Below are 25,521 nucleotides of genomic sequence, written 5' to 3' on the forward strand. Positions count from 1 at the left end.
AGGAGCGGATGGCCAACTCCAACAAGATTGCCAGCTGAGAGCCCTTCCTGTTTACAGGCCTTGTGGTAAAGCCATCTCTCTCTATTACATCCTTCAGATGAGAGGTGAAACCGATGTTGGCCCCCAGATAAAGTTGGTCGCTCGCTCTCCGGCTGTTTGAGGGACGCCGCTGTGTGCAAATTGCCTGCCATGTTTCGCCCACAAAATACACAGTCAATCCCATTTACAGTGGTATCCTGTGAAGCGCTTTGAGACGTCTCGACAACATGATAAGGTGCTATATTAAATGCAAGGATTATAATAATTATTATTATTAATACATCCCGTGAAGAACTTTGGGAATATCCTCCCGACATTTTTTGTCAGGTCAGGGAACCATGGGATATTGAGCGAAGGCGGTTAATTGGAGTTGAGGTACAGATCAGCCATGATTTATTTGAAAGGAGGAACAGGCTCAAGGGGATGAATGGTCTCCTCCTGTTCCTATCTTCCTATGTTCCTAAGACAATGAGAAGACTTGTCCAGAATGCAAGGATAATTTATCTTTACTGAAGCCTGGACTCTCTAAGACTGCATTACAGAGAAGGGTTTAATCACACTGCGCACAGCAAAAGGCACGGAGCCCCAGTTTATTTTCCTTGTTCCTTTATTATTATATTTTCCTTCCAAGCAAAGACAGATCCAGATCAGACACCCCGTCTCCTGACATTATTTTCATTCCATTTGCTAGTTTGGGTTCCGCAGAACAGCTGAGTGAACAATAATAATAATAATCCTTGAATTTGATCAGCGCCTTATCACGTCTTTGAGACGTCTCAAAGCACATTCACAGGACAGACGGCAAAATGAATATTTTGTGGGTGAAACGTGGCAGCCAATTGCGTACAGCAGCATCCCACAAACAGTTGTGGATTTGAGCGACCAAATTATTATTATTATTATTATTTTTTTAAGGGATTATTACTCCGGGAAAAGCGATTCGCCAATCGACTAAGAACTGGGTTCCTGCTTACTGCTAAGTAAACAGAGGAGTGTGGGGTAGGGAAACTTGCCCAACGTTTCACCCTGCCCGAGAATCGAACCCGGGTTCTGTCGCTTGCAAGGCGAACGCTCTTAACCTTCCGTAAATTGAAGAGGATGGTCTTGAGACGTGACCCGAAGATGGGGTGGGACAAGAGGGGAGGGGACAAGATGGAGAGGAGGGAGAGCGTTCTAGAGTTTGGGGGCATAGTGGCTGAAAGCGCGGCCACCGATGGTGAACGGAGAGTACAAGGGCCAAGCAGGAGGCCGGAGCCAGTCGAGCGGAGTCAACTGGTAGTGGAGTCAGGAGTGAGGAGGTCGGGAGGTGCCAGGTATGAAGGGATTGATAAACTGGGAAGCGGTTATCAATGGCAGGGAATAGTTTCTTCTTAATAACAATGATAATTAATATTAATAAGAAGAATGTCTTTCCTGCGACTGATGGCTGCTTCCCAACGGAATTTCTGACAAATTATCTTCCTTTCTCCTCACTCCTTCCCCCCCGCTCTGCCCCCCACCGTGTTGTCATTTCAATAACAACTCCTCTTCCTCTGTTTCAAGAATGATCTCACCTCACGCTAAGTGTATAGGTTTTATACTGTCCGAAGGCCCAAGACAATGCACTGGGCATCACACACAGACATAACAAGCCTAATCTCATTCCCGAGAGTCTGTCCTCTCTAATAAACTGAAGGGTTCAATGAGGCTGAGGTTAGAAGAATCTAGAACATTTAAAGCCTGGATTACATCCCTGGGAATTGGCGTGGAGTAAGAAGGTTCTTGTCGAAGGTCACGGAGTCAATTGTTAATCGGCGCTGAAACCCACTGTGCTCTACGTGGCACCAATTTTACAACCCCCCCCACCAACAAAAATTCTTAAAATCCTATTTCTTTCTCCTAGGCCTTGGCTCCACAGACACTATAATAATAGTCCATGGATTTGATACAGCGCCTTATCACGTCATTGAGATGCCTCAAAGCTTCAGAGCATATATTGTAAAGTGAATTGACTGTATATTTTGTGTATTTTGCGGCAGCCAATTGTGCACCGCAGTGTCCCACAAACAGCCCTAGATTCAGTGACCAAATTATTATTATTTTTTTTAATTTAGAGGACTTATACCCAGAAAGTGTTCTGCCAATTGACTAACAACTGCAAGGTGTGTGGAGTAAGGAAACTTTCCTACAGTTTTGCCCTGCGGGAATCAAACACAGGTCCTCTCGCTTGTGAGGCGAGCGCTCTAACCACTATGCTAAGCCTAATATTAATACCTCCAAAACAAAAATGATAATAAATTGTTCATTTTCAATCCACGGCTGTTTGTAGGACACAGCTGTATGCAATTGGCTGCTGCGTTTCACCCACAAGTATACACTTAACAGCATATTCTGTGAAGCGCTTTGCGACGTCTCGAAGACGTGAAAAGCGCTATATCGAAGGCAAGGATTATTATTATTATTATTTTTCTTAAGCTACAGGACACCATACTGCGGTCAATCTCAGGGGCTTCAGTTATGTGGAGAGACTAGAGAAGCTGGGAATCTTCTCCTTAGAGCAGAGAATGTTAAGGGGAGGTTAATAGAGGTGTTCAAAATGATGAGGGGTTTTGATGGAGTAAAAAAAAGGAGCAACTTGTTTCCACTGGTGGATAACCAGAGGATGCAAATTTAAGATAATTGGCAAAAAAAAACCAGAGGGGAGACGAGGAGATTTTTTTTTACGTAGCGAATTGTTAGGATCTAGCTCAAGGGGCTGAATGGCCTCCTCCTGTTCCTATGTTGCTGTGTAAGAGATGTTTTGTGACACAATGGTCCTATCAGTCATGAGCAGATCCAAGGCACCTGGGCTCGCGAGCCATTTGTAGTCAGTGTGAAATTCCAGACAAGAGTCTTTAACATGTCGCCACACGCCCGGATATTCCTCAAAAACCACAGAAACGAACCTCACAGAGTCTCAACTAATGAACAAGCAAAGGGCGGTGAAGGGAGGCTGCAGTTGCATGTTCTGACTCAGCACCAAAGATATGGGGGAGGGATGGTAGCATTCGCAGTGGAGTTTTGATCCAGACAACACCTCCCTCTCCCCCCACACCATCACCGAGGGAGGAGGAATCAGGGGCAGTTTGACATGCGCTCATGCAGGCAACCGGTACAAATCGTTCTGCACTCTTTCCCTCCCTCCCCCCACCGCAGCACTCAGCTGGTCTATTGATAGGGTCAAGAACATAATAATCATTGCATTTGATACAGCGTCTTCAAGAAGTCTCAAAGTGCTTCACAGAATATACTGTAAAGTGTAGTGACTGTGTATATTGCGGGCAAAACGCGATAGCGTCCCCACAAACAGTCATGGATTGAATGAACAAATTATTATTATTTTCAAGCCATTATTGCGCCCGGAAACCGATCCGTCAATTGACTAGCAACCGGGTTCCTACTCACTGCTGGTAAACAGAGGGGTGTGGAGTCAGGAAACTTGCCTGAGGTTTTGCCCTGAGCGAGAATCGGAACCGGATCTCTCACCTTATTATTTGCGATGTTATTAAAGAGATAAACCCTGTATCTGAAAGCGAGCTTAAAAACTCAACTCCAATTATAATCAATGATAATAATAATAATCCTTGCATTCGATACACAGTGCCTTCGGTGGGCGATCACGGCAGCTAAATTGGACACAGCGATATTCCGCGAAACAGCCGTGAAGCGAGCGACTGAATTTCCGGCCAGGAAAACATGAGTTCCAGCTCTCTGCAGCTACGGTCTCGGTCTTTTTTGCTTGTTTGTTTGTGTAAAATCAAAGTAATAAATGGCCGCAGAGTCCCAGTTGAAGCTTGGAATAGACTGCGGAATGTTTTGGGGCGGAGGATAGATTACAAGTGTTTAGCCAAAGCTTAACAGATGGAAGATCTCAAGACTTTTACAAACTTGTTAAGCTTGTTGAAAAATGTTAAGCTGCCAGGGTGGAAGGCAAACTAGATGGGCCTTGGTCTTCTTTCCTCAAGATAGTTCTTACATTCTTATGATGCAAAACCTTAGGCAAGTTTCCTTACTCCACACACGCCTATGTTTATCCAGCGGTAAGTAGAAATCTGTGTATTTTAGTCGATTGGCGGATCGCTTTCTTGGGGTAATAATCCCTCAATCCACAACTGTTTGGGACACTGCTGTACGCAACTAACTTTTCAGCCCAGTCAAACGTAGAGAAACTACAAGGAGGTCAGAACGCAGTCAGTAAATATAGGTAATATTTGTACAACCTGTAACTCTCCCTCCCTCTCTCCAACGTCAAGTCATGAATCACAAGGAATAATAACAATAACAATCCTCGCATTTGATGTAGTGCCACGTTTCACCCACAAAATATACAGTCGATTTACTTTATAGTGTATTTTGTGAAGCGCTTTGAGGCATCTCGACATGCGATAAAGGCAATGTATCAAGTGCAAGGATTATTATGATTATTGAGCAGTTAAAGGGTTCAGGAGCTGGGATGAGTGGAGTGGGGGTGCGAGGGGGGAGGGGGAATTGGCATGTCATTTAATAAAATGATTGATCAATCTTGGACTAAGGAACAGAGAGAAAGTCCCAAGCAAATATTTGCACTAATGTCCAAAGGGTTGAAATCTCAGTTGCTGCATAGAATTTAGCAGGAAAAACATTCCAACCCCCTCTCCCCCACCTCGGGAAAGTTATATAGAATAGCACAAGAATGTCACGTTCGTGTTATTGGCGCAGAGGTTCTGGAGCAGAGAGAGGCGCCGTGGTTTTTGGTATGTGGCTTAAACGAAACGACCGCAAACAAAAATATGTCACCGTGTTTAACAGAGGATGAGTTTTCCAGCTGGAATCGTTCATCCAGCCCGTTCGAGTCCATGTGTGTGTACGGAGACTGGAAGTATTTATTGGCTGGAATATTTCCATAGGATCTTTGACCTCCACTTGAACCTCGCTTTGTAAATGTCTCGTGTGAAGGACAGCGGCTCAGAAAGTATAGTGCTCTCCCTCCCCCCGCCCACCTCTATCTGCAGCAAGGATAATAATAATCCTTGCGTTTGATATAATAATAATAATAATCCTTGCGTTTGATATAGGGCCTTATCACGTCATCGAGACCTCTCAAAGATCTTCACAGGAGGATTGATTGTATTTTGTAGGAGAAACTGGGCAGCCAATTGCGCACAGCATGGTCCCACCAACAGCAGATCAGGCAGATGGGTTAACATGTCATCCAAATGATGGCACCTCCAACATGCAACCTCCCCCACCCCCCACCCCCAGCGCTGCATTGGATGTCAGCTTAGACTGCGTGATTCCAAGTCCCGATGTGCGGTGGCTTGAACCCACAACTTTCTGAGATCCAGAGATGAGAGTGCTACCCACTGAGCCAAGGTGAAGCCCAGAGCTCAAGCGAGGTCCAAAGTCGGAGCCAATCCCATGACAGGTTGATTTAGGGGGAAGGCAACTAGAGGAGAGTCGCCAAAATCAATATCCTGACATGAATCATTGCCTTCGGGAAACTGTCGGGAGAGAATAGTGGGCTGGGTGGGTGCCAACGGTAACGGGGCAGAGGGGGACATGCCGAGAGAGAGAGGGAGAGAGAGAGGGAGGGAGGGAGGGAGGAAGGAGAGAGAGGAGAGAGGGAGGGAGGGAGGAGAGAGAGAGAGGGAGAGAGAGAGAAAGGGAGCGGGAGGGAGGAGAGAGAGGAGGGACGGAGGAGAGGGAGAGAGAGAGAGAGAGGGAAAGAGAGAGGGAGGAAGCTTGAAAAATCTTTGGACGCAATAATCCTTGCATTGTATACGTCTCACGGAGCCACCCAACTTTTCTGGCAAGTGCAGGGACAATTTTTTTTAGCCGAAGGCGGCAGCTAATTTGCAGCCAAGTTCGCTCCCCAACGCCAAACAGTCAGCGTCAAGGGTGGTGACTGACAGGCGATTTATAAGAATCCCCACCTTTGATATAGGGTCTTATCACATCATTGAGACATCTCAAAGCGCTTCATGGAATATACTGTGTACTTTGTGTGTGAAATGCAGCATCCAATTGCGCACAGCAGCATCCCACAAACAGCCGTGGATTAAGTGGCCAAATTATGTTATGTTTTTGCGAGAGGGATTACTACCCCCAGAAAGCAATCCGCCAATCGACTAACAACCAGGTTCCTATTTACTGCTCAGTAAACAGGTGTGTGGAGTAAAGAACTTGCTTAAGGGTTCGCCCGACCTGGGAATCGAACCCGGGTCCTCTCACTTGCGGGGCGAGTGCTCTAACCACTGAGCTACAGGACTCTACATTTAAAGGCCTCTCAAACTCAGACAGGACTGGTTTTGAAGAGGGATCAGACAGCGAGAGAGAGTGTGAGATCTCCACAATGTCCAGCCCACACCTCCATTAATCTCAGCATTTTTGACCTTTTTGTTTCATTTGTGTGCAACAAAAAAAGGAACAATTGCTTGAATACCAAGAATGGGTGGGGGGTGGGGGGGGGATGAGAGAAAGAGGAGGTGGTAGGGAGAAAGGAGAATAAAACAGCTGTTGACAGATGCTCCGCAGAGCTCCGAAACCAAACTGGCAACCCTGCAGATTGCACACGGTGTAAATTTATAAACATACATGACAAGGCTGTGGGAACAATTAGCACTGACTGCTGCCAGGCTCTCCCAAGCAGCCAAGCAGCCTTGTTTGGACTGGATAAGGATTCTGTAACCAGGGAGCCAGCCAACAAGGGTTGCTGTGAGCAACATCCAACTCGTTTGCTTTGCTGTTAGCTGGACATAGGAACGGGAGGAGGCCATTCAGCCCCTCAAGCCTGTTCTGCCATTCTGTTACATCATGGCTGATCTCAACTCCTGTTATCTGCCTTTACCCCATATCCCTTGATACCTTGACCTAACTAAAATCTATCCATCTCAGTGGTTCGAGCAAACAATAATAAATTGGTCATTTTCAATCTATGACTGTTTGTGGGACATTGCTGTGCGCAATTGGCTGCCGCGTTCACCCACAAATATAGTCAATTCACTTTACGGTATATTCTGTGAAGCGCTTTGGGACATCCTCCCGACGTGAAAAGCGCTATATCAAATGCAAGGATTATTATTATTATTATTATTATCCACAGCCTTCTGGGGGAGAGCGTTCCAGATATCCACTACTATTTGTGTGAGAATCATCCCCACAGCCTTAAAACCCATCTGTTTGACACCTGTAGTCACCTCCTTTTCCCTCTTTCTCCCTGGCTCAACACCTGACCGCCCCCCTGCCATTGTGCACGCTCCTCCTAACGCAGTAAACTCCTCATAACTTGCTGTTCAATGGGAAAAGGGCTCAACAACGAGTTATCAAGCTCCTCTCACTCATCTTCAAATCCCTTCACGCCCTGGCACCTCCCTACCTGCTTATTCCCCAACCCACTACCCGCTGCCTCCGTTCGACTGGCACCGGCCTCCTGCATGTCCTTCGTACCCTCTGTTCCACCATTGGCGGCCGCACTTTCAGCCACTACGCCCTGAAACTCTGGAACACACTCCCTCAATCAGCTTTGCCCTCTCCTTCTCCATCTTTACATCGCGCCTGAAGACCTTCCTCTTCGACCGTGCCTACAGTCACCTCCTGCCTCCCCCTGGCTCAGAGGCGTGCTCCTCCACTGTCAAGCGCTCTGGGACGCTGCCCTGCGTGAGTGGTGCTGTGTAAATGCAGGTTGTTGTTGGTGGTGAGTCAGACGTGTGTATAGATACCCAGATAAACGCAGACGGGATATTGACAGCATGATGATGTACTTCAGTGGCAGTGACAAATTAAGCCAGGGCTGAGTTATCTGTATTGCTTTAGATGCGTTTGCAACAAAAGTCCAGTGACCTTCCCCGATAAGGTGAATAATGGGGAAGAGAGTATGGGGACTGGTTGGGCTGAACGGTCTGTTTCCACGTTGTGATATTCTGGGTCATTTCACGGATCACAAAGCCTTACATACAAACAAGCAGCAGAGGAGTTATTGATCTCTCCGTCCCGGAGCGCGGGAGACATCCGTCAGCTTTGAAAAGGTCGGCATTTCAAATCCTTCTCACCATTAACCTTTAAAGTCTTAATACTAACCAGAGTCGTAAAGCGTATCTGAGCAGCACTGCCCGGCAGGCAGGAATGAAGTACAAGGAAAACACAGAGAGTGTCACTGGATAGATTATACACAACTCGCTTCTGCACACCGGTGACGGATTGCTCTTCGAGCCATCGCTGTCTGTGCCTTAAAAGTACAACATTCAGGCCTCAAACCCTCCAGCAATGCAGTTTAAGATTAGCTTAGCCTCTCTGTGTATAAAGCACGGAGATGGGTATGATCTATATCTCGCTGTAGCAAGTCCACAGGAATAGGTTCTTGATCTTATACACCGATGGGTTCCATTCACATTGATTCAGTCACTCCATTGAGACGTTTCAAAGCGCTTCAGAGAATATACTGTAAAGTGGAGTGACTCTGTATTTTGTGGGAGAGTCCTGGAAACACTGAAGGATTGAGTGATCACATTTTCTTCAAGGGACTATCAACCCGGAAAGCGATCCGTCAATTGACTAACAACCGGGTTCCTACTGACTGCTGGGCAAACAGAGGCGTATGTGTGGAGTAAGGAGACTTGCCTAAGGTTTCCCCCCGCCCAGGATTCGAACCTGCTTGTGAGGCAGGCACGCTAACCACTATGCTACTGCACTCCACAATGTTAGCAGGCTGTTCTATTAATAATACTTTTTTAAAAAAGTGTCTTTATGTGGAATAAACGGATTCCAGTTACAAACCGCTGGGGAAACAATACACGGTTTTCCCATGCAGGGAATAATAGTGGGTCCGAGATTGTCAAGTTATGCAAACAATTCAAGTTACTGCAATCCTGAACGTAGTAAAAATAGCAAGTCTACTTTTCTCTCTCTCCTCTCTCTCTCTCTCTCTCTGCATTCTCAACTCCTGGGTTTGTTCCGACCCTTTTGAAATGGGTCAGGTACAGACTGACCCAGAGGTATGAAAGGCATGTGGGACCAGAAACTTGTAATCTGCTGTCATGCGTTCATAAAAGTGCATAGAAAATGCAATTAAAATGCCACAAAAATAGAAAGGAGCATTCGTTTAAAAGGCTCCATTAGAATCAATCCGAGGGGAGAGAAAGAGGTTGTTAAATCTTTAAACGCGAGGATGCAACCTGGTTAGAAACAGGCAAACTTTATCAAAGCATTTTGATTTTTTTTGGGGGGGTCCACATTTTTATTTCTTCCCATTTTCTTTAAAGTTTAAAAGGGGAAGATTTCCTCTCCCTGTGCTGAGCGAGTAATCACCTGGGAATTAGGAAGGGGGCGCTGACATGCAGGGAGGGGGGGGGAGGTGGAGAAGAAAGAAGAGAGACACTTAAATAAAAAAGCAACCATAACAGCAATAACACTGTACTGCCAAAAAAAGACTATAAATCTTTCATGGCTTAAAGTTAGGATTGTGTGGAATTGAAGAAAATTCTCGAATCAACTTGCGTCAGCCCGGCTCAGTGGGTAGCGCTCTCTCTCTCGCCTCTGAGTCAGAAGGTTGTGGTTCAAGCCCCCACATCGGGACCTGGGATCACACAGTCTAAGCTGACTTTCCAATGCAGCGCTGGAGGGGTGTTACATTGTCGGAGATACTGTCCTTCGGATGAGACGTTAAACTGAGGTCCCGTCTGTGTCTGTTCAGGTGGACGCTAATGATCCCGTGACACTATTTGAAGAGAGAAGAGAGTTTCTCTCTCTCTCTCTCTCTCTCTCTCTCTCTCGGTGTTCTGGCCAACAATCTGCCAAATAAAATCGGTCGCTCACTCACTCCACGGCTGTTTGTGGGTCGTTGCTGTGTGCAAACTGGCTGCTGCATTTTGCTCACAGAATACACAGTCACTTTACAGGAGAGAGAGAGAAACACACTTTTCCATGTCACAAGGCACTTTATCGTATTTACCGCAAAGTGTAGGGTCCTTGTATTTTGTAGGCGAAAGCGCTTACCAAATTTATGTGCAGCAACAACCCAGAAACGGCCGGGACTGTAGGCCAGGATACTGGGAGAAACTCCGTCCCTTTTCCTATAGCCCTGGGGGATCTTTTAATGTCCACCTGGACAGGCAGACAGGGCTCAAAGGGAAACAGAACATGGTTTGGGAGACGGATATCCCCCTCCCCACCCGTCACCCACACCCCCCCCCCCACCCCACCACGGTTCGGAGCAGCCGTCTATCTGTCTCAAGACTCGGCTTCGTATGAAAAGGATGAAACGCGCATTTTAAAAGAAGAAAAATACAACTCCAATATAACCCAGGGCAAGAAACAGCCCAGCTAAACAAAACTAAACAGACAGAGAGATTTCCAAACCGGTTCAAAACTCTCAGGAAACCAGGGTTGTAAATTGAACCATTTTCCTGTTAAACTCATTTCCCCGGGAAAGAGATTTTATTCTCTCGACGTTTTATCCCATTGAAAAAAATCCAATGCTGTGGTCAGGAGAAATGCCAGTCACACCAAGTACTAAGGCACCCAGACTGGAGATATTGCTTCCACTTGGAACGAAACACAATCCTGTCTCGAATTAGGAGTTTTTTTGTGACTGGTGTTCGTTCTGCTATAATGCTTATTTTAAAAATATTTCACATTTTGATCAACGGATTGTAACGCAGTGATGGGTTCCGGATACAATCAGCGACGGACTTTGAGAGGAGTTTCTGTGACAACCCTTCGCGTTAACCTGGGTTTACTTTAACTGCAGTAATTTCGGTGTCAGCCTGGCTCAGTCAGCAGACCCCTGAGTCAGAAGGTTGTGTGGGTTCAAGCCTTCACGTCTGAGCTGACACTGCAATACAATAATACGCTGCATTGTCGGAGATCCTGTCCTTCGGCTGAGATGTTTAAGCGAGATTGTCTTAGGTGGATCTTAAAAAAATCCAGGGTCACTATCGGTAGAGAGAAGGGAGTTTTTCTCTCTCTGTGTCCCTGGTTAACAAGTCCCCAGATAAAATAAGTCAAGTGTTTGCGCTTGAGTTGGCTGGCCTACAAATACAGTCACTCCACGTTACAATAAATCCCGTGAAGCACTTTGACATATCCTCCCAACGTGAAAGGTGTTGTACCAAATGCAAATATATAAATATTATTATATCATAGAATCGCAGAAACATAGAATTATACAGCACAGAAGGAGGCCATTCGGCCGATCATGTCTGTACTGCTCTTTGAAAAGAGCTTCCAAATCAACCCCACTCCCCCGCTCTCTCCCCATAGCCCTGATCAACCCCACTCCCCCGCTCTCTCCCCATAGACCTGATCAACCCCACTCCCCCGCTTTCTCCCCATAGCCCTGATCAACCCCACTCCCCCACTGTCTCCCCATAGCCCTGATCAACCCCACTCCCCCGCGCTCTCCCCATAGCCCTGATCAACCCCAATCCCCCGCTCTCCCCATAGCCCTGATCAACCCCACTCCCCCGCGCTCTCCCCATAGCCCTGATCAACCCCAATCCCCCGCTCTCCCCATAGCCCTGATCAACCCCACTCCCCCGCTCTCTCCCCATAGCCCTGATCAACCCCACTCCCCCGCGCTCTCCCCATAGCCCGGCCAACTTGTCCTCCACAAATATCTATCTACTTCTCTCTTAAAAGTTGTTATTAAATCGGTTCCCACCAGCCTTTCAGGCAATACATTTCAGATCCCAAAAAATCGCTGTGTGAAAACATTTCTCCTCCCCTCCCCTCAGTTTCTTTTAACAACTATTTTAAATCGGTGCCCTTGGGTTACCGACCCACCCGCCAGCGGAAATAGTTTACCCTTCTCCACCCTATCGAATCCCCTCATAATTTTGAAAACTTCTATTAAATCTCCTCTTAACCTTCTCTGCTCCAAGGAGAATAATCTGAGCTTCTCTCACCTCTCCTGATAACTGAAGTCCCTCATTCCTGGTACCATTCTGGTCAATCTCCTTTGCACCTTCTCCAGTGCCTTGACATCCTTCCTAAAGTGTGGGGCCCAGAACTGAACCCAGTCTCTCGCTGAGGCCTAACCAGTGTTTTATATAAAGGTTCATCAGAACTTCCTGACTTGTGTATTCTATGCCCTATTTATAAAGCCTCGTATCCCGGATGCTTTTTTAACAGCTGTATCCCTGTCCGGCCACCTTCAAAGGTTTACTATATGACCCCCAGGTCTCTCTGTTTCTTTGCCCCCTGTAAGATTGTCCCATCAGCGTATATTGCCTCTCCTCATTCTTCCTCACAAACTCCATCACTTTGCATTTCTCCACATTAAACTTCATCTGCCCCGTGTCTGCCCGTGTTACCAGTCTGTCTATGTCCTCTTGCCGTCTGCTACTGTCCTCCTCACTGTTTACTACTTTTCCTAACTTAGTATCATTGGCAAACTTGGAAATTGTCCTCCCTATACCCAAGTCCAGGTCATTTATATAGATCACAAACAGCAGTGGCCCCAATACCGACCCCTGTGGGTCACCACTGCACTTCCCTCCAGTCAGAAAAACAGCCGTTCACCACCGCTCTCTGCTCTCTGTCTCTCAGCCAGTTCTGTATCCATCCTGGCGTAATATTATGGACAGTGTCCTGGTTAGGAACTATATTAGAGGGAGCATTTCTGACTGAGAGAGCGAACAAAACAATAGAGCTCAGTTTCTGATTGCATTGGAGTCTCAGTCTGGACTGTGAGTTCAAAGTCTCCGATGTGGGGGCTCGAACCCACAGTCTTCTAACTCATCAAACAAGAGAACCAATGAAAGACGACCAGGAGGTATAAAAAGGGATTCTGGGGCAACAACCGGTGTGGGTTTAGGGTTGGCACAGAGAATAAAGGAGTTCCTCTTAATAACAATAATATCAATATCATAATCCTTGCATTTGATACAGCGCCTTATAACGTCGCTGAGACGTGCTTCACAGGCTCTACTGTAAAGTGTAGTGACTGTGTATTTTCTGGGCGAAACCCAGCACACAGCAGAGTCCCATTAACAGTCTGACAAACTAATTTTTGTTTGAGGGATTCTTACCCCCAAAAGACAATCCGCCAATCAACTAGCAACCGGGTCCCTACTTACTGCTCGGTAAACAGGCGTGTGGAGTAAGGAAACTTGGCCAACGCCTAAGGTTTTGTGCTGCTCTGGGAATCAAACCTGGTTCCTCTCGCTATGTAAGGGTTCTCGATCCATCACACAGGTGTATGTACCCTTACAAGTTCTACCTGTTGAGCCAGGCTGATTTCTATCATGTTAAGCTCCAGTGACACCAAGTGGACTGTCTACCTGGAGAAGACAGTGGCTGTGAAACGTTGAGCAACATTGCGCGCAGGTTTTCATTGTAAATGCTAGTGGTTTACAAGTGTATCAAAAACCAGTCTGGCAGAAAACAACAACAACGACAACAAGGCGCTGGAGCGAGCGAGCCAATCAGGAGAGCCTCGGTCTTGCTGACATTCAGCTGTAGAAAGTTGGCTCTCATCCAGGACTTGAGGACAGACACACAGTCTGTCAGGATGTCAGTTCCTGAAATCGAGAATGGAGGCAGAGAGATAGTTGGGTGTCATCCACATCCATGTGGAAATTTACCCCTTTAATGTCTGCAGATGATGTCCCAAGGGGGAGCATGTAGAGGAGAGGACCGAGGAGAGCCCTGAGGAACACCGCGCAAGACAGTGCGGGATTGAATTTGAGACTGAATTTGAGAGGGACAAGCGAAGTGAAAGCCGTTTGTACAGCGTTAAAATGAAAGATCGCCAGACTGTGTTTAATCAGCTGCATCAAAATCAAATAGACTCCGATTGAGGGCCATTAGTTGGTGGTTCAAAGCAGTTTACTGTCAGCTCCTGAGCTAACCTTTTCTTTGAGTTATTAGTAAACACAGAAAGCTTTTTAGTAAGTTTTTTGAAAGACATTTAGTTGAAGTGTTCGTAAAACTTTTTACCTGATTAGGTTTCAGACCAGAAGTGAGCAGAATATTTAAACCCTACAGAATAGAGAAGGGGAGGAATTTGTGTGTAAGAGAAAAGTATGAGAGAGAGACACACACACACACACACACACACAGACTACAGAGAGACACACGCACAAACTACAGAGAGAGAGAGACACACACACATACTACAGAGAGAGAGAGAGAGAGAGACACACACACACACTACAGGGAAAGAGAGTTCTCTCCTGTCCACAGTAAACCTCTCGAACTTCTCTGCCACACACGTGTAACAAACAGGAAGGGGATTGGTTTGTAGATAGAGGGTTAGAAACGAAACCCAGCACTTAACTAACCCGCACAGTAGGTACCTTAAAGGAACAAGATGCCTTTAGACGCCAAATATTTCTCAATCTTGCCTGCTTTGACATAAGACACACAGCTCAGTCTGTGCCACAGTTGTTCCAATCCCCCATTTGGCCTTTATCAAAGTGAGTCAGCCAGAGTTGCACAGGGAACAGACTTTGTTCAAAGAAACTGGGAACTATAATAATAATAATAATCCTTGCATTTGACAGGCTATACTATAAAGTGAATTGACTGTATATTTTGTGGGCGAAATGCGGCAACTAATTGCGCACAGCGGCGTCCCACAAACAACTGTGGATGGAGTGACCAGTTTATTAACTTTTTTTGAAGGAACTATTACCCCAGAAAAGCGATCCGCCAGTCGACTAACAGCCAAGTTCCTACTTACTGCTAAGTAAACAGAGACATGTGAAGTTGCCCGTTTCGTCCTCCTGTGAATCGAACCCAGGTCTCTCGCTTTCGAGGCGAGGGCTCTAACCACTGAGCTACAGAACTCCACATGCTGTCATAGCTCCCACCAAATCCACGTGATCTTTAACCTCTCCAAAAGTGCAGTTCGCTTTCAGATGATGTCTATCTACTTGCATTCCTCGAACACAGAGAGTCAGAAACTCAGGCCGGCATTTAATAAATAATAATAATAATAATAATCCTTGCATTTGATACAGCACCTAATCACGTTGTTGAGACTGTCAAAACGCTTCACAGAATACAAGGTAAAGTGAATTGACTAGATACTTTGCAGCAGCCAATTGTGCACAGCAGTGTCCACACAAACAGTAGTGGATTGAGCGACCACATTTTTTTTGTGGGGGGAGGGATTAAGAGGGATTATTACTCCTAGAAAGCGATCTGCCAATTAACTAACAACCAGGTTCCAATTTACTGCTAGGTATACGGAGGTGTGTGGAGTAAGGAAAAGTTGCCTGAGGTTTCACTCCACCCAGGGAATCAAACCGGGTCCTCTCTCGCAAGGCGAGTGCTCTAACCACTACGCGACAGAAACGATGGGACAAATGGCCTCCTTCTGAATTTCCACAGCACCATCCCCACTCTCCTCCTTCCCCCATCCTACCTCAGTACGTGTGGAAACAAGAACAACAACTTGCATTTGTACAGCGCCCCTCACGTGGGGTAGCGTCCCAGAGCGCTTGACAGTGGGGAGCACGGGTGACCGCAGGCACGGTCGAAGAGGAAGGTCTGAAAATGGGGAAGGAAGGGGGCGAGCGCGGAGGGATGGAGGATGAAAGGCAGGTCTCAGCACTTACGATGCTCCTCATCATCTTGTCCCCGCTGCTGAAAGTGACGGCTAACATGGAGGCGCACTCCTCCGCGTAGAACGGCATCCGCCCCTCTTCGTCCACAGCTCCTGGGCAAACGGCGCAGACAGGGAAACAGTCAAGAAAATAGGAACACGAGGAGGCCATTCAGCCCCACGAGCCTGTTCTGCCATTTAATTAGATCTTGGCTGATCTGTACCTCAACTAATCCTTCAATTCCAATTTCCCACTTTCCCCACTTGTGAGATCTCAACCACACACAGCTCCCCCAGCAAGAGAAACAATCAGAACCCTCGCAGTTATTAATCTATCTCGGGCACTGACCGATGGTGACGGTGTAGATGGAGTTGGCGTAACCGTCGTAGTTACAGTTGTCCTCATACTGTCCTCCGTTGCCGCTGGCGACCACGAAGATGCTCCCAAAGCCCCTTCGCCCAGCCATCACCCCGTGCTGCAGGGCCACCTGTCACAGGGAACGATGAACGTTAGAGACACCTCGCGTCGGAGGCCATTTTGGCCCATCTTGTCAGTGCTGGTGCTCGCTCCCCCACACTGGAGCTCTCTACTCTAACCCCATTCCCCTGTTCTCTCTCTCCCCCCATCGTGTCTGTGCTGGGGCTTTCTACTCTATTCTTCTCGGTTTGGGTTTCCTCCCATTGAAATGCTGCCCACAGATGATTTCTTCCTTGGATATTTTGTCCAAAGAGTTTGCACATTCCACTGAGGTCAGAAATATTCCAGTGCAGGGAATGCCTTGTGAGGTGGGAAGCGCAGGGGGTGGGGGGTGAAGAGTGTGTGGGGGGGGGACCTTTGTGGCTGATAAACGCTGCCCCAAGGCGCTGGCCGAATATTAACAAGAGTCAGCTCAGAGACACTACCCCACGCTCTCTATGAGCTCTATGTGAGTTGTTGACTTGAAAACGGGCAGAGACTGGAACCTCGTCTTAAACGTTTTCCACCTTGCGTCGCCGCCCCACCCCCCCCACTCCCCTCCCCAAGCAGAACCTGGACACACACAGCTCACATTCTGACGTGGAACTTGAACCTGCACATAAGGTATTACCGCAAACCACAGGAAGTTGCATTTCAATTAAGGCTTGGTGGGGGGCGGCGGGGAGCAGTGGGGGGAGGGAGGGACTGCGTACTTTGAGCTCAGTTTCCTTTCGCAAACATCACACACAAATATTAATCTCACTTTCTGCCCATTTGATATTATTGATAATATAACTCTTGTATTTGATTCAGCACTTCATCGCATCAAACTACCACATGTAGTTTGTCGTTTATTACCCTATATTCCTGATAAGCCAACCCTGCCTCAGCTTGTGATGGCCACGTCGGGAGGACGTCTCAAAAGCGCTTCATGGGATTTACTGTGAAATGGAGTGACTGTGTATTTGCAGGCAGACGCAGCAACCAGTTCTGCGCTCAGCAGCGTCCCCCCAAACAGCCGTCGGGTGAGTGACCAATTTTATTTGGGGGAATTGTTGTCCAGGACGCCAAGAGAGAGTGAGAGAGAGAGAGAGAGAGAGAAGCCAATTGCACAAATAGCGTCCGAGATTTTTAATGTCCCCCTAAACAGGTGGCTCCCGGACACTACCCCACGCAAAAGGCACTGTATAAATGCAAGTTGTTGTTGTTGAACAGGTTGTGGAGTCCTGTAGCTCAGTGGTTAGAGCACTCGCTTTGCAAGTGAGAGACCTGAGTTCAATTCCAGGCAGAGGGCGAAACCTTGGGCAAGTTTCCTTACTCCACACAGAGCCTAATAATAACCCTCCAAAACAAAACAATAATAAATTGGTCATTTTCAATCTACGACTGTTTGTGGGACATTGCTGTGCGCAATTGGCTGCCGCGTTCGCCCACAAATATACAGTCAATTCACTTTACAGTGTGTTCTGTGAAGCGCTTTGGGACGTCCTCGCGACGTGAAAAGAGCTATATCAAATGCAAGGATTATTATTATTATTATTATTATTATAGACGGGACCTCGGCTTACCGTCTCATCCGAAGGACGGCACCTCTGACGATCCAACAACCCCCACCTCCCCAGCACCGCATTGGAGCGGCAGCTTAGGTTATGAGTTCCCGATGTGGGGACTTGAACCTCCAAACTCCTGATGCAGAGGCGAGACACTGCTCCCAGTGCCAAGCGGGAGCTTCAGATACTAGTTTGTAAATAGCGTGTCCGAAGAGATTATCTGTAGCTAAAGGATACCTAACACAGAATTTTTTAATAATATGTTTGGGTCTTTCCCAACCTGGACATCTCTCTCTCTCTCTGGGCAATTGGCTGCTCGTTTTGCCCACAAAATACACAGTCACTCCACTTTACAGTGTATTCTGTGAAGCGCTCTGAAACGTCTCAACCACGTGATATGGCGCTGGGTCAAAAATAAGGATTATTATTGTTAATTATTATTATTTGATACAACACCTTTAGGCCTTCAGTGCCACCTGGAGGCAGACTTGTGCCCACACATCTGCCTCGAATTGATTGGGGGAATCTTATCCAGAGACGTACGTGCAAGTGAGGAAGGAATTTCAACTGCAGGTGGGGAGTGAAAATATTCTTTGGTGGGGAGGGGGTTGAGTAACACTCAATTAAAGGGTCGATCCCCTTTAAGACAGGTGAGCCATTGCATCCAAAACCTCTATCCCTCTGCCTTGCCTCTTCCCCATTTTCAGGTCGTGCCTGAAGACCTTCCTCTTCGACTGTGCCCACTTTCACCCCTCCCTCCCCCCAGCTCGGAGTTGTGCTCCCCCACTGTCAAGCGCTCTGGGACTCTATCCTGCGTGAGTGAGGGGCGCTGTGTAAATGTGAGCTGTTGTTGTTGTTGGGAGAGGGGCAAGAGGGGACCTTGAGTGCCGTGTGTTGGGGTTACTCAGAGAACTGGCGGTGTTCCTCCTCAGGGCTCAGGGATTTCCCCTTCCAGCTCCCCTTAAACAGGCGACTGTGGATAGATTTTAGATAGTCCTTGTCCCCCGTCACCTAGGATTTCAACCCAATCCCAACACATTCCCTGAAGAACAGCAACCCCACTGCTGTCATGTTACAGCACGGAGACGTTTGTTAAATGATTTCCAGTGTCCTGGTTCCCATCGCTGTTCCTGGATTAGATTAGATTGCTCGCTCCTAAATCCCATTTGATCCCAGGCCTCGTACACCTCCCCCACCAAACCCCGCCCCCTCCCCCCAACACCGGGGCGATCCCAAACTCTCTCGCGGCCAGATCGGAAAATGCCATTAAGCTTACAACGGGTTTGGCAAACCACTCGTTTCACCCATTAAATCCAATTATAGAGACGGAATCCAGATTTGTTCCCATTTTGGGCTGGATTTTTACAGCTGTTCAGCAATTCCCCACCCACTCTCTTGCCTCCGCCACCCTTTCCTTCACCAGGTCTCCTTACCTTCCCCAGGGGATGGGGACCGTCCACTGTTTTGCCATCATCGTCGGGACCCCAGCTACGGAGAGAAAGAGAATGTGAAACTCACAATGGGTGAACATTATTATAATAATAATCTGATAATAATAATCCTCGCATTTGATACAGCGCCTTATCACGTCGGGAGGACGTCCCAAAGCGCTTCACAGGATACACTGTAAAATGAATTGACTGTATATTTTGTGGGTGAAACACGGCAGCAAAATGCATACAGCAGCGTCCCACAGTCATGGATTGAGCAACCAAATTATTATTAATTTTTATTATTCACCCTTCACGGCCTGCTGGTTGTGTCAACCTGACTCCCCCACCCTTTGCCTACAAATGCACAGTCACTAAACTTAGCAACAACCTGCCACAAAGCACTTTGAGAAGTTTTGTCAAATGCAAGAATTATCATAGCGTTGAACAAATACAGCGGATCGAAACGGACGGGTTATCTGAGGCGAGACAGATTGCAATCAGTCTTCTGAAAACGAAAACCATAAATGAGGAGCTCCTCCCTCTCGGTCCAACACTGGGCGAACAAGTGCCTGATCTCAGGAGGTTTTACAATGGAACATTTCAGTCTTCGACACTGCGTGCGTCAATGGGGCTGGCCAAAAGATTGTATCACTAACAGGGAAGGGCTGGCCTCAGCGACGGAGCTTTGTATAATGACGGTAATTATCCCTTGTGTGGATTTGTTTGGCCAGCCGAGTGTCTGACACATGCGGAAACCCACCACCGCACTTAATAGTATCCAAACATCTATAAACCATCGAAACACATGGAAATTTCATCTCGCCTGGAATGGAATAAATCTTCGGAATTAATCTGATTAATCTATGGACAAACGTGGCAGCCAATTTGCACACAGCAACGTCTCACAAACAGCCAGGAGACAAACAGACAATTTAAACACATATTGAGAAGAGGAAGATCTCTCTTCGAAGAGGAAGGAAGCTCTCTTTTAACGGCCACCTGAACAGACACAGAAGGGACAACATCGCATCTGAAGGACAGCACCTCGACAATGCGGCATTCCCCTCCCTTTTTCTCACCCCCAGGACTGCACCAGAATGTCAGCCTGGACTATGAGCTCAAATTCCCAGACAAGTTTCCAGCAGTAACTTCACAGTCTTGGACAGATACGAATAGGCGCCAGAGAAGTACTGATGTAACACCACACATCGCCACGGTCTATAATAATAATCCTTGCATTTAATACAGCCTTATCACATCGTTGAGATGTCTAAAAGCGCTTCACGGGATATACTGTAAAGTAGATTGACCGAATATTATGGGCGAAACGCGGCAGCCAATTGCACACAGCAGCGTCCCACAAACAGTAAATAGTGGATTAAGTGACCATTATTATTTATTGAATGAATTGTTATCCCCGGAAAGCAACTAACAACCGAGCTCCTACTTACTGCTGGGTAAACAGAGGTGTGTATGCGGAGTAAGGAAACTTGCCAAAGGTTTCGTCCTGCCCGGGAATGGAACCTGGGTCCTCTCGCTTGCGAGGCGAGTGCTCTAACCACTGAGCTACAGCTACAGGAACTATACAATATACTCCGCCGTTAGGCCAGAACGGAAGCCAGTTTGAATTTCAAGGCCACGTCCCATTGTAGAAAATTCAATGGTTTTATGAGGGTCACAGAAAGCGAAAGAACATTAATGTGGAAAATATAAAGCACAGGAAAAACTTGCGTCAACTTATATTCCGACCCAAGGATATCCCTGGTTGGGGCACAAAGCAACAGCCTGGGACCAGGAACTGATCCACAGTAACCGCAGGGGAGAAGGTTGGTAATCGCATTGCAAAACTTATGAACTTGGCTTAAACTGGGGAAAAAAAAGCCACTCACTGCAGCAACTGAGAAGTATAACATGCAATGTGTTTCCACACCACGATTTCCACGATATACATTTGAAGGTCAGCTGAGGTTGTCTGACACGCGTGGAAACCTGTTGCTGTGCTTAAGAGTCTCCGAATCAAACTGAGAATTCCCCGCCTCCCACCCGCACGTGGGAATATTCCCGTGCGTTGGAATGGAATCCGCAAATTCCTCAATTATGATCAGAAAATTTATAATAATAATAATAATCCTGGCATTTGATACAGCGCCTCATCACGTCTTCGAGACGTCTCAAAGCGCTTCACAGGATACACTGTAAAGTGAATCGACTGTATTTTGTGAGAGAAACGCGGCAGCCAATTGCGCACAACAGCGTCCCACACACAGCCGTGGGTTGAGTGACCAAATTATTATTGAATTTACAAAGCAAGTCAAATTGAAAACACAATTTGCTGCAAAATTTATATGTAAAACGGGAGAGAGGGAGGGAGAGAGGGAGGGACAGAGGGAGGGAGGGAGAGAGGGAGGGAGGGGTGGTGTGTGTCTCTGTATATCTCTCTCCCTCTCTCTCTCCGTTAAACCAATCTACCAATCTCCGAACATGAACTCAATTTTTTTGGTTTAGCTTTCCCGCTGCTTGTCAACTCTGCTCGACCCCCCCCCCACACCCCCCCCCACCCCACCCCACACTCCCCCACTCCCCGGGGGACAACACAACCTTTCAGATATTTTCTGAAACGCAGAGATCTCGACTGCGGAGATCAGCTCCTGTCCACACAACCAGTCAACCAGTACTCACTCACTGACCCACCCCCCCACCACCCTCACCGACCCCCACCCCTCACTGACCCCCACCCCTCACTGAGCCCCCTCACACTCAGCCCTCCCCCCACACTCAGCCCCCCCCTCACTCAGCCCCCCCTTCACTGAGACCCCCCTTCACTGAGCCCCCCCCCTCACTGAGCACCCCCCACCCCTCCCTGAGCCCCCCCTCACTGAGCCCCCCCTCACTGAGCCCCCCCCCTCACTGACTCACCTGCAGCTGTAAATGTCATTGATCTGGTAATGTTTGTTAAATGCGATGGCCTCCATACTGTCAGTCAGGGGCCCATCCAACACCCGGATACCTGTGTAACAAGACGAGACAGTTTGGTTACTCCGACACCCGCTCCTCGGACTTGCGTTAAGATTAAAACAGCTTCACTGCACGAGTCCCTATACTGCAAAGTCTTGCAAAGCGCTCAGGGGCGCTATCCTGCGGGAAGGGGGCTATATGGATGCAAGTTATTGTTGTTGTTGTTGATGATGATGATGATGATGTACGCCAACTTATTCTTTCAAAGTAACTGTCTGTGGGATTCGCTGCCTCCCACGAACTTCCTTTCCTTCGGTACAAAACCCAAACCCCTCGGAGAAAATCACTTCCCCGAAGATGGGAACAGTTTTGATGGGAACAGATAGTGCAACAGTTAAATGCCAGTTTAAGGCACTCAGCAACTCAAGGCCCTCTATATATACACATATCTTAATTATTATTAGTACTATATGTTATATTTATGGTGTGCAGTGCCGACTCCTGGACACATGGTGTTACGACAACTATTTTGCCTAAATCTCCACTATAATAAAACTCATTTCAGTCGGACTCCCGACATTTAATATGACTTAAGGCAAAAAATGATGCACGAATTGTAAAAAAAAACAAATTCATCTATAATCCACACTGTGTACATGTACTTCAATGCGCAGCCAGTAAATGCATGAGTGACGTTAAGAGTTAGGAGATGATTTGTTTTGGAAATTTCGACTCGTACAAAGTGGTTTTGGGTAGGAAACTGAATAGGGCTCAGGTGTGGGTACGACTTAGGCCGATATATGATTGATCAAAGAGACTTCCGCACGTTTTATTGTAATTTCATGCTGTAATCGCTGAAGGATCTCTTTCCAGTCCTGAATTCCTACGTCTCCCACTTGCCAAGTCCTGACATCGGGGCTTGAACCCACGATCCTCTGAATCAGAGCCGAGAGCATGAGCCGGGCTGACACATCATATTGCACCCTTGGGAATGAGGTCTGGTGACTCCAGAGAGATTCCCTCACACACACCTACACACACACACCCATCCACCCACACACCCACACCCACCCACACCCACCCAGGCCCCCGCCCACACAGTGCGGTTGAATCAGATGGTGGATTTGCATTTAAGAGGAAGTGAGACACACATGTGAGTGAGAGGGGAATACGATGATATGGGAGGGAGTAAGCAGCTGGATGGAAACTTGTGTGGAGTATAAACACTACACGGAGTGGCTGGGCCGAGTGGCCTGTTTAGGTGCTGTACATTTCGCATTTTTTTAAGGGATTATTGCCCCCGGAAAAGCGATCCGCCAATTGACTAACAACCAACTAACTACTTACTGCTGGATAAACAGCAACAACAATAACAACAACAACAAGATTGCATTTATAGAGCGCCTTTCACGTCGGGAGGACGTCCCAAGGCGCTGGACAGTTGGGTAGGTACCCGATCAGGGGGGAAATGGTCAGGGTGAGGGGAGGGAAGGGAGGGAGCGAGGAGGGGGTAGAGAGTCGAGAGGGGAGCTGAAGGCTGAAGGTCAAAGAGCAAGGTCTTGAGACCGGCCTTGAAGGAGGAAAGGGAGGAAGCGGCGAAGGCACTGGGGGATGGAGTTCCAGAGCCTCGGGGCTGAGAGGCTGAAAGCCACCGATGGTAGGGCGGTTGGGGCGGGGGATGTGGAGCAGACCGGAGCCAGAGGAACCTACGGGCAGGTAGGTAGGGGGATAGTAGGTCGGAGAGGTAGGAGGGAGCGAGGCCGTGAATGGCCTTGTAGGTGAGGAAGAGGATCTTGAATTCGAGATCAGAGGCGTATGTCTGTGTGTGTGTGTGTCCGTGTGTCTGTCTCTGTGGAGTAAGGAAACTTGCCTAAGGTTTGGCCCTGATCCGACCAGGAATCGAACCATGGTCCTTTCGCTTGCGAGGCGAGGGCTCTAACCCCTGAGCTACGGGACTCTACAGGAATGAGACCAAAGCTGGAAACTCACCCGCTATTCGACAGCCGTAGGCAACCCCCACAGCGCAGAAGTGGTTGGGGGCAGCGGCGATCTCCCCGGCACAGCGAGTGCCGTGATGGTTATCACCGTGTTCATCAGGGTGGGGCATGGGGTCGGGGTCGTTTGAGTTCAGATCGTAACTTCCTTCGGGAGCCTGGGAAATATAATATAATAATAATAATAACAATCCGAGGAAGAGTTAGGAGATGATTTCATTAAATCATACATAGCACATAAGCACAGAGGGAGGCCATTCGGCCCATCGCGTCTGTGCCGCTTTGAAAAGAGCTTCCAAATCAACCCCACTCCCCCGCGCTCTCCCCATAGCCCTGATCATCCCCACTCCCCCGCTCTCTCCCCATAGCCCTGATCAACCCCACTCCCCCGCTCTCTCCCCATAGCCCTGATCAACCCCACTCCCCCGCTCTCTTCCCATAGCCCTGATCAACCCCCGCGCTCTCCCCATAGCCCTGATCAACCCCACTCCCCGCTCTCTCCCCATAGCCCTGATCAACCCCTCTCCCCCACTCTCTCCCCATAACTCTGCAAACTTGTTCTCCCCAAATAATTATTTATTTCTCTCTTAAAAGTTGTAATGGAATTGGTTCCCACCGGCCTTTCAGGCAATGCATTCCAGATCCCAACAACTCGCTGCGTGAAAACGTTTCTCACCTCCCCTCTGTTTCTTTTAACAACTAATTTAAATTGATGTCCTCGGGTTACCGACCCCCCGCCAGTGGGAATAGTTTACCCTTCTCCACCCTATCGAATCCCCTCATAATTTTGAAAACTTCTATTAAACCTTCTCTGCTCCAAGGAGAATAATCTGAGCTTCTCTCACCTCTCCTGATAACTGAAGCCCCTCATTCCTGGTACCATTCTGATCAATCTCCTTTGCACCCTCTCCAGTGCCTTGACATCCTTCCTAAAGTGTAGGGCCCAGAACTGAACCCAGTCTCTCGCTGAGGCCCAACCAGTGTTTTATATAAAGGTTTATCAGAACTTCCTGACTTTTGTATTCTATGCCCTATTTATAAAGCCTAGTGAAGGAGAACAGGAGTTCTGGCCTGAATGCCCGATTGTGACCCTGTACAAAAACTGCTCAGGCTAATGGTTTTATAATCAGCATAGAGTAGGTTAAACTGGAATGGCCAAGACAGCTGCCCAGGGACGGGGAACAAAGACAGGGATGAGTAACTGAATAACAAGTTCATATTAGGACAGTTAGAGAGGCCGAGTTAGGGATAATAATAATAATAATCCTTGCATTTGATATAGCGCTTTTCACGTCGAGAGGACGTCCCAAAGCGCTTTACAGAACACACTGTAAAGTGAATTGACTGTATTTGTGGGCGAACGCGGCAGCCAATTGCGCACAGCAATGTCCCACAAACAGTCGTGGATTGAAAATGACCAATTTATTATTGTTTGATATGAGAGACAGTTAGAAGGGGGTGGTATGAGAGTGGTAGGCACAAAACTTAATTACAGCATTGCATTATACCTATATGTGGAATGTGTGCCAAGTTTTTCTTTGTTCGAACC

At 47.6% G+C, this 25,521-nt stretch overlaps 1 protein-coding gene and 1 non-coding gene across 2 annotated transcripts in view; both read right to left on the minus strand.

Annotated features, from left to right (window-relative positions):
- Window positions 1-25,521, minus strand: part of pcsk7 (proprotein convertase subtilisin/kexin type 7) — a 56,093-nt gene that overhangs the window by 21,698 nt on the left and 8,874 nt on the right. Inside the window, exons 4-8 of the mRNA XM_042343888.1 lie at window positions 23,968-24,130; window positions 21,940-22,030; window positions 19,024-19,078; window positions 15,933-16,071; window positions 15,597-15,697 (exon numbers count right to left, since the gene is read on the minus strand). Of these exons, the coding sequence (XP_042199822.1) occupies window positions 15,597-15,697; window positions 15,933-16,071; window positions 19,024-19,078; window positions 21,940-22,030; window positions 23,968-24,130 (549 nt within the window). The remainder of the gene's footprint in view (window positions 1-15,596; window positions 15,698-15,932; window positions 16,072-19,023; window positions 19,079-21,939; window positions 22,031-23,967; window positions 24,131-25,521) is intronic.
- trnas-cga lies at window positions 14,752-14,823 on the minus strand. The gene has a single exon. It is a non-coding gene; the product is annotated as a tRNA-Ser (tRNA).

Source organism: Callorhinchus milii, unplaced genomic scaffold (assembly GCF_018977255.1).
Source record: "Callorhinchus milii isolate IMCB2004 unplaced genomic scaffold, IMCB_Cmil_1.0 Scaffold25, whole genome shotgun sequence".
In the NCBI taxonomy this organism is placed as follows: Eukaryota; Metazoa; Chordata; class Chondrichthyes; order Chimaeriformes; family Callorhinchidae; genus Callorhinchus; species Callorhinchus milii.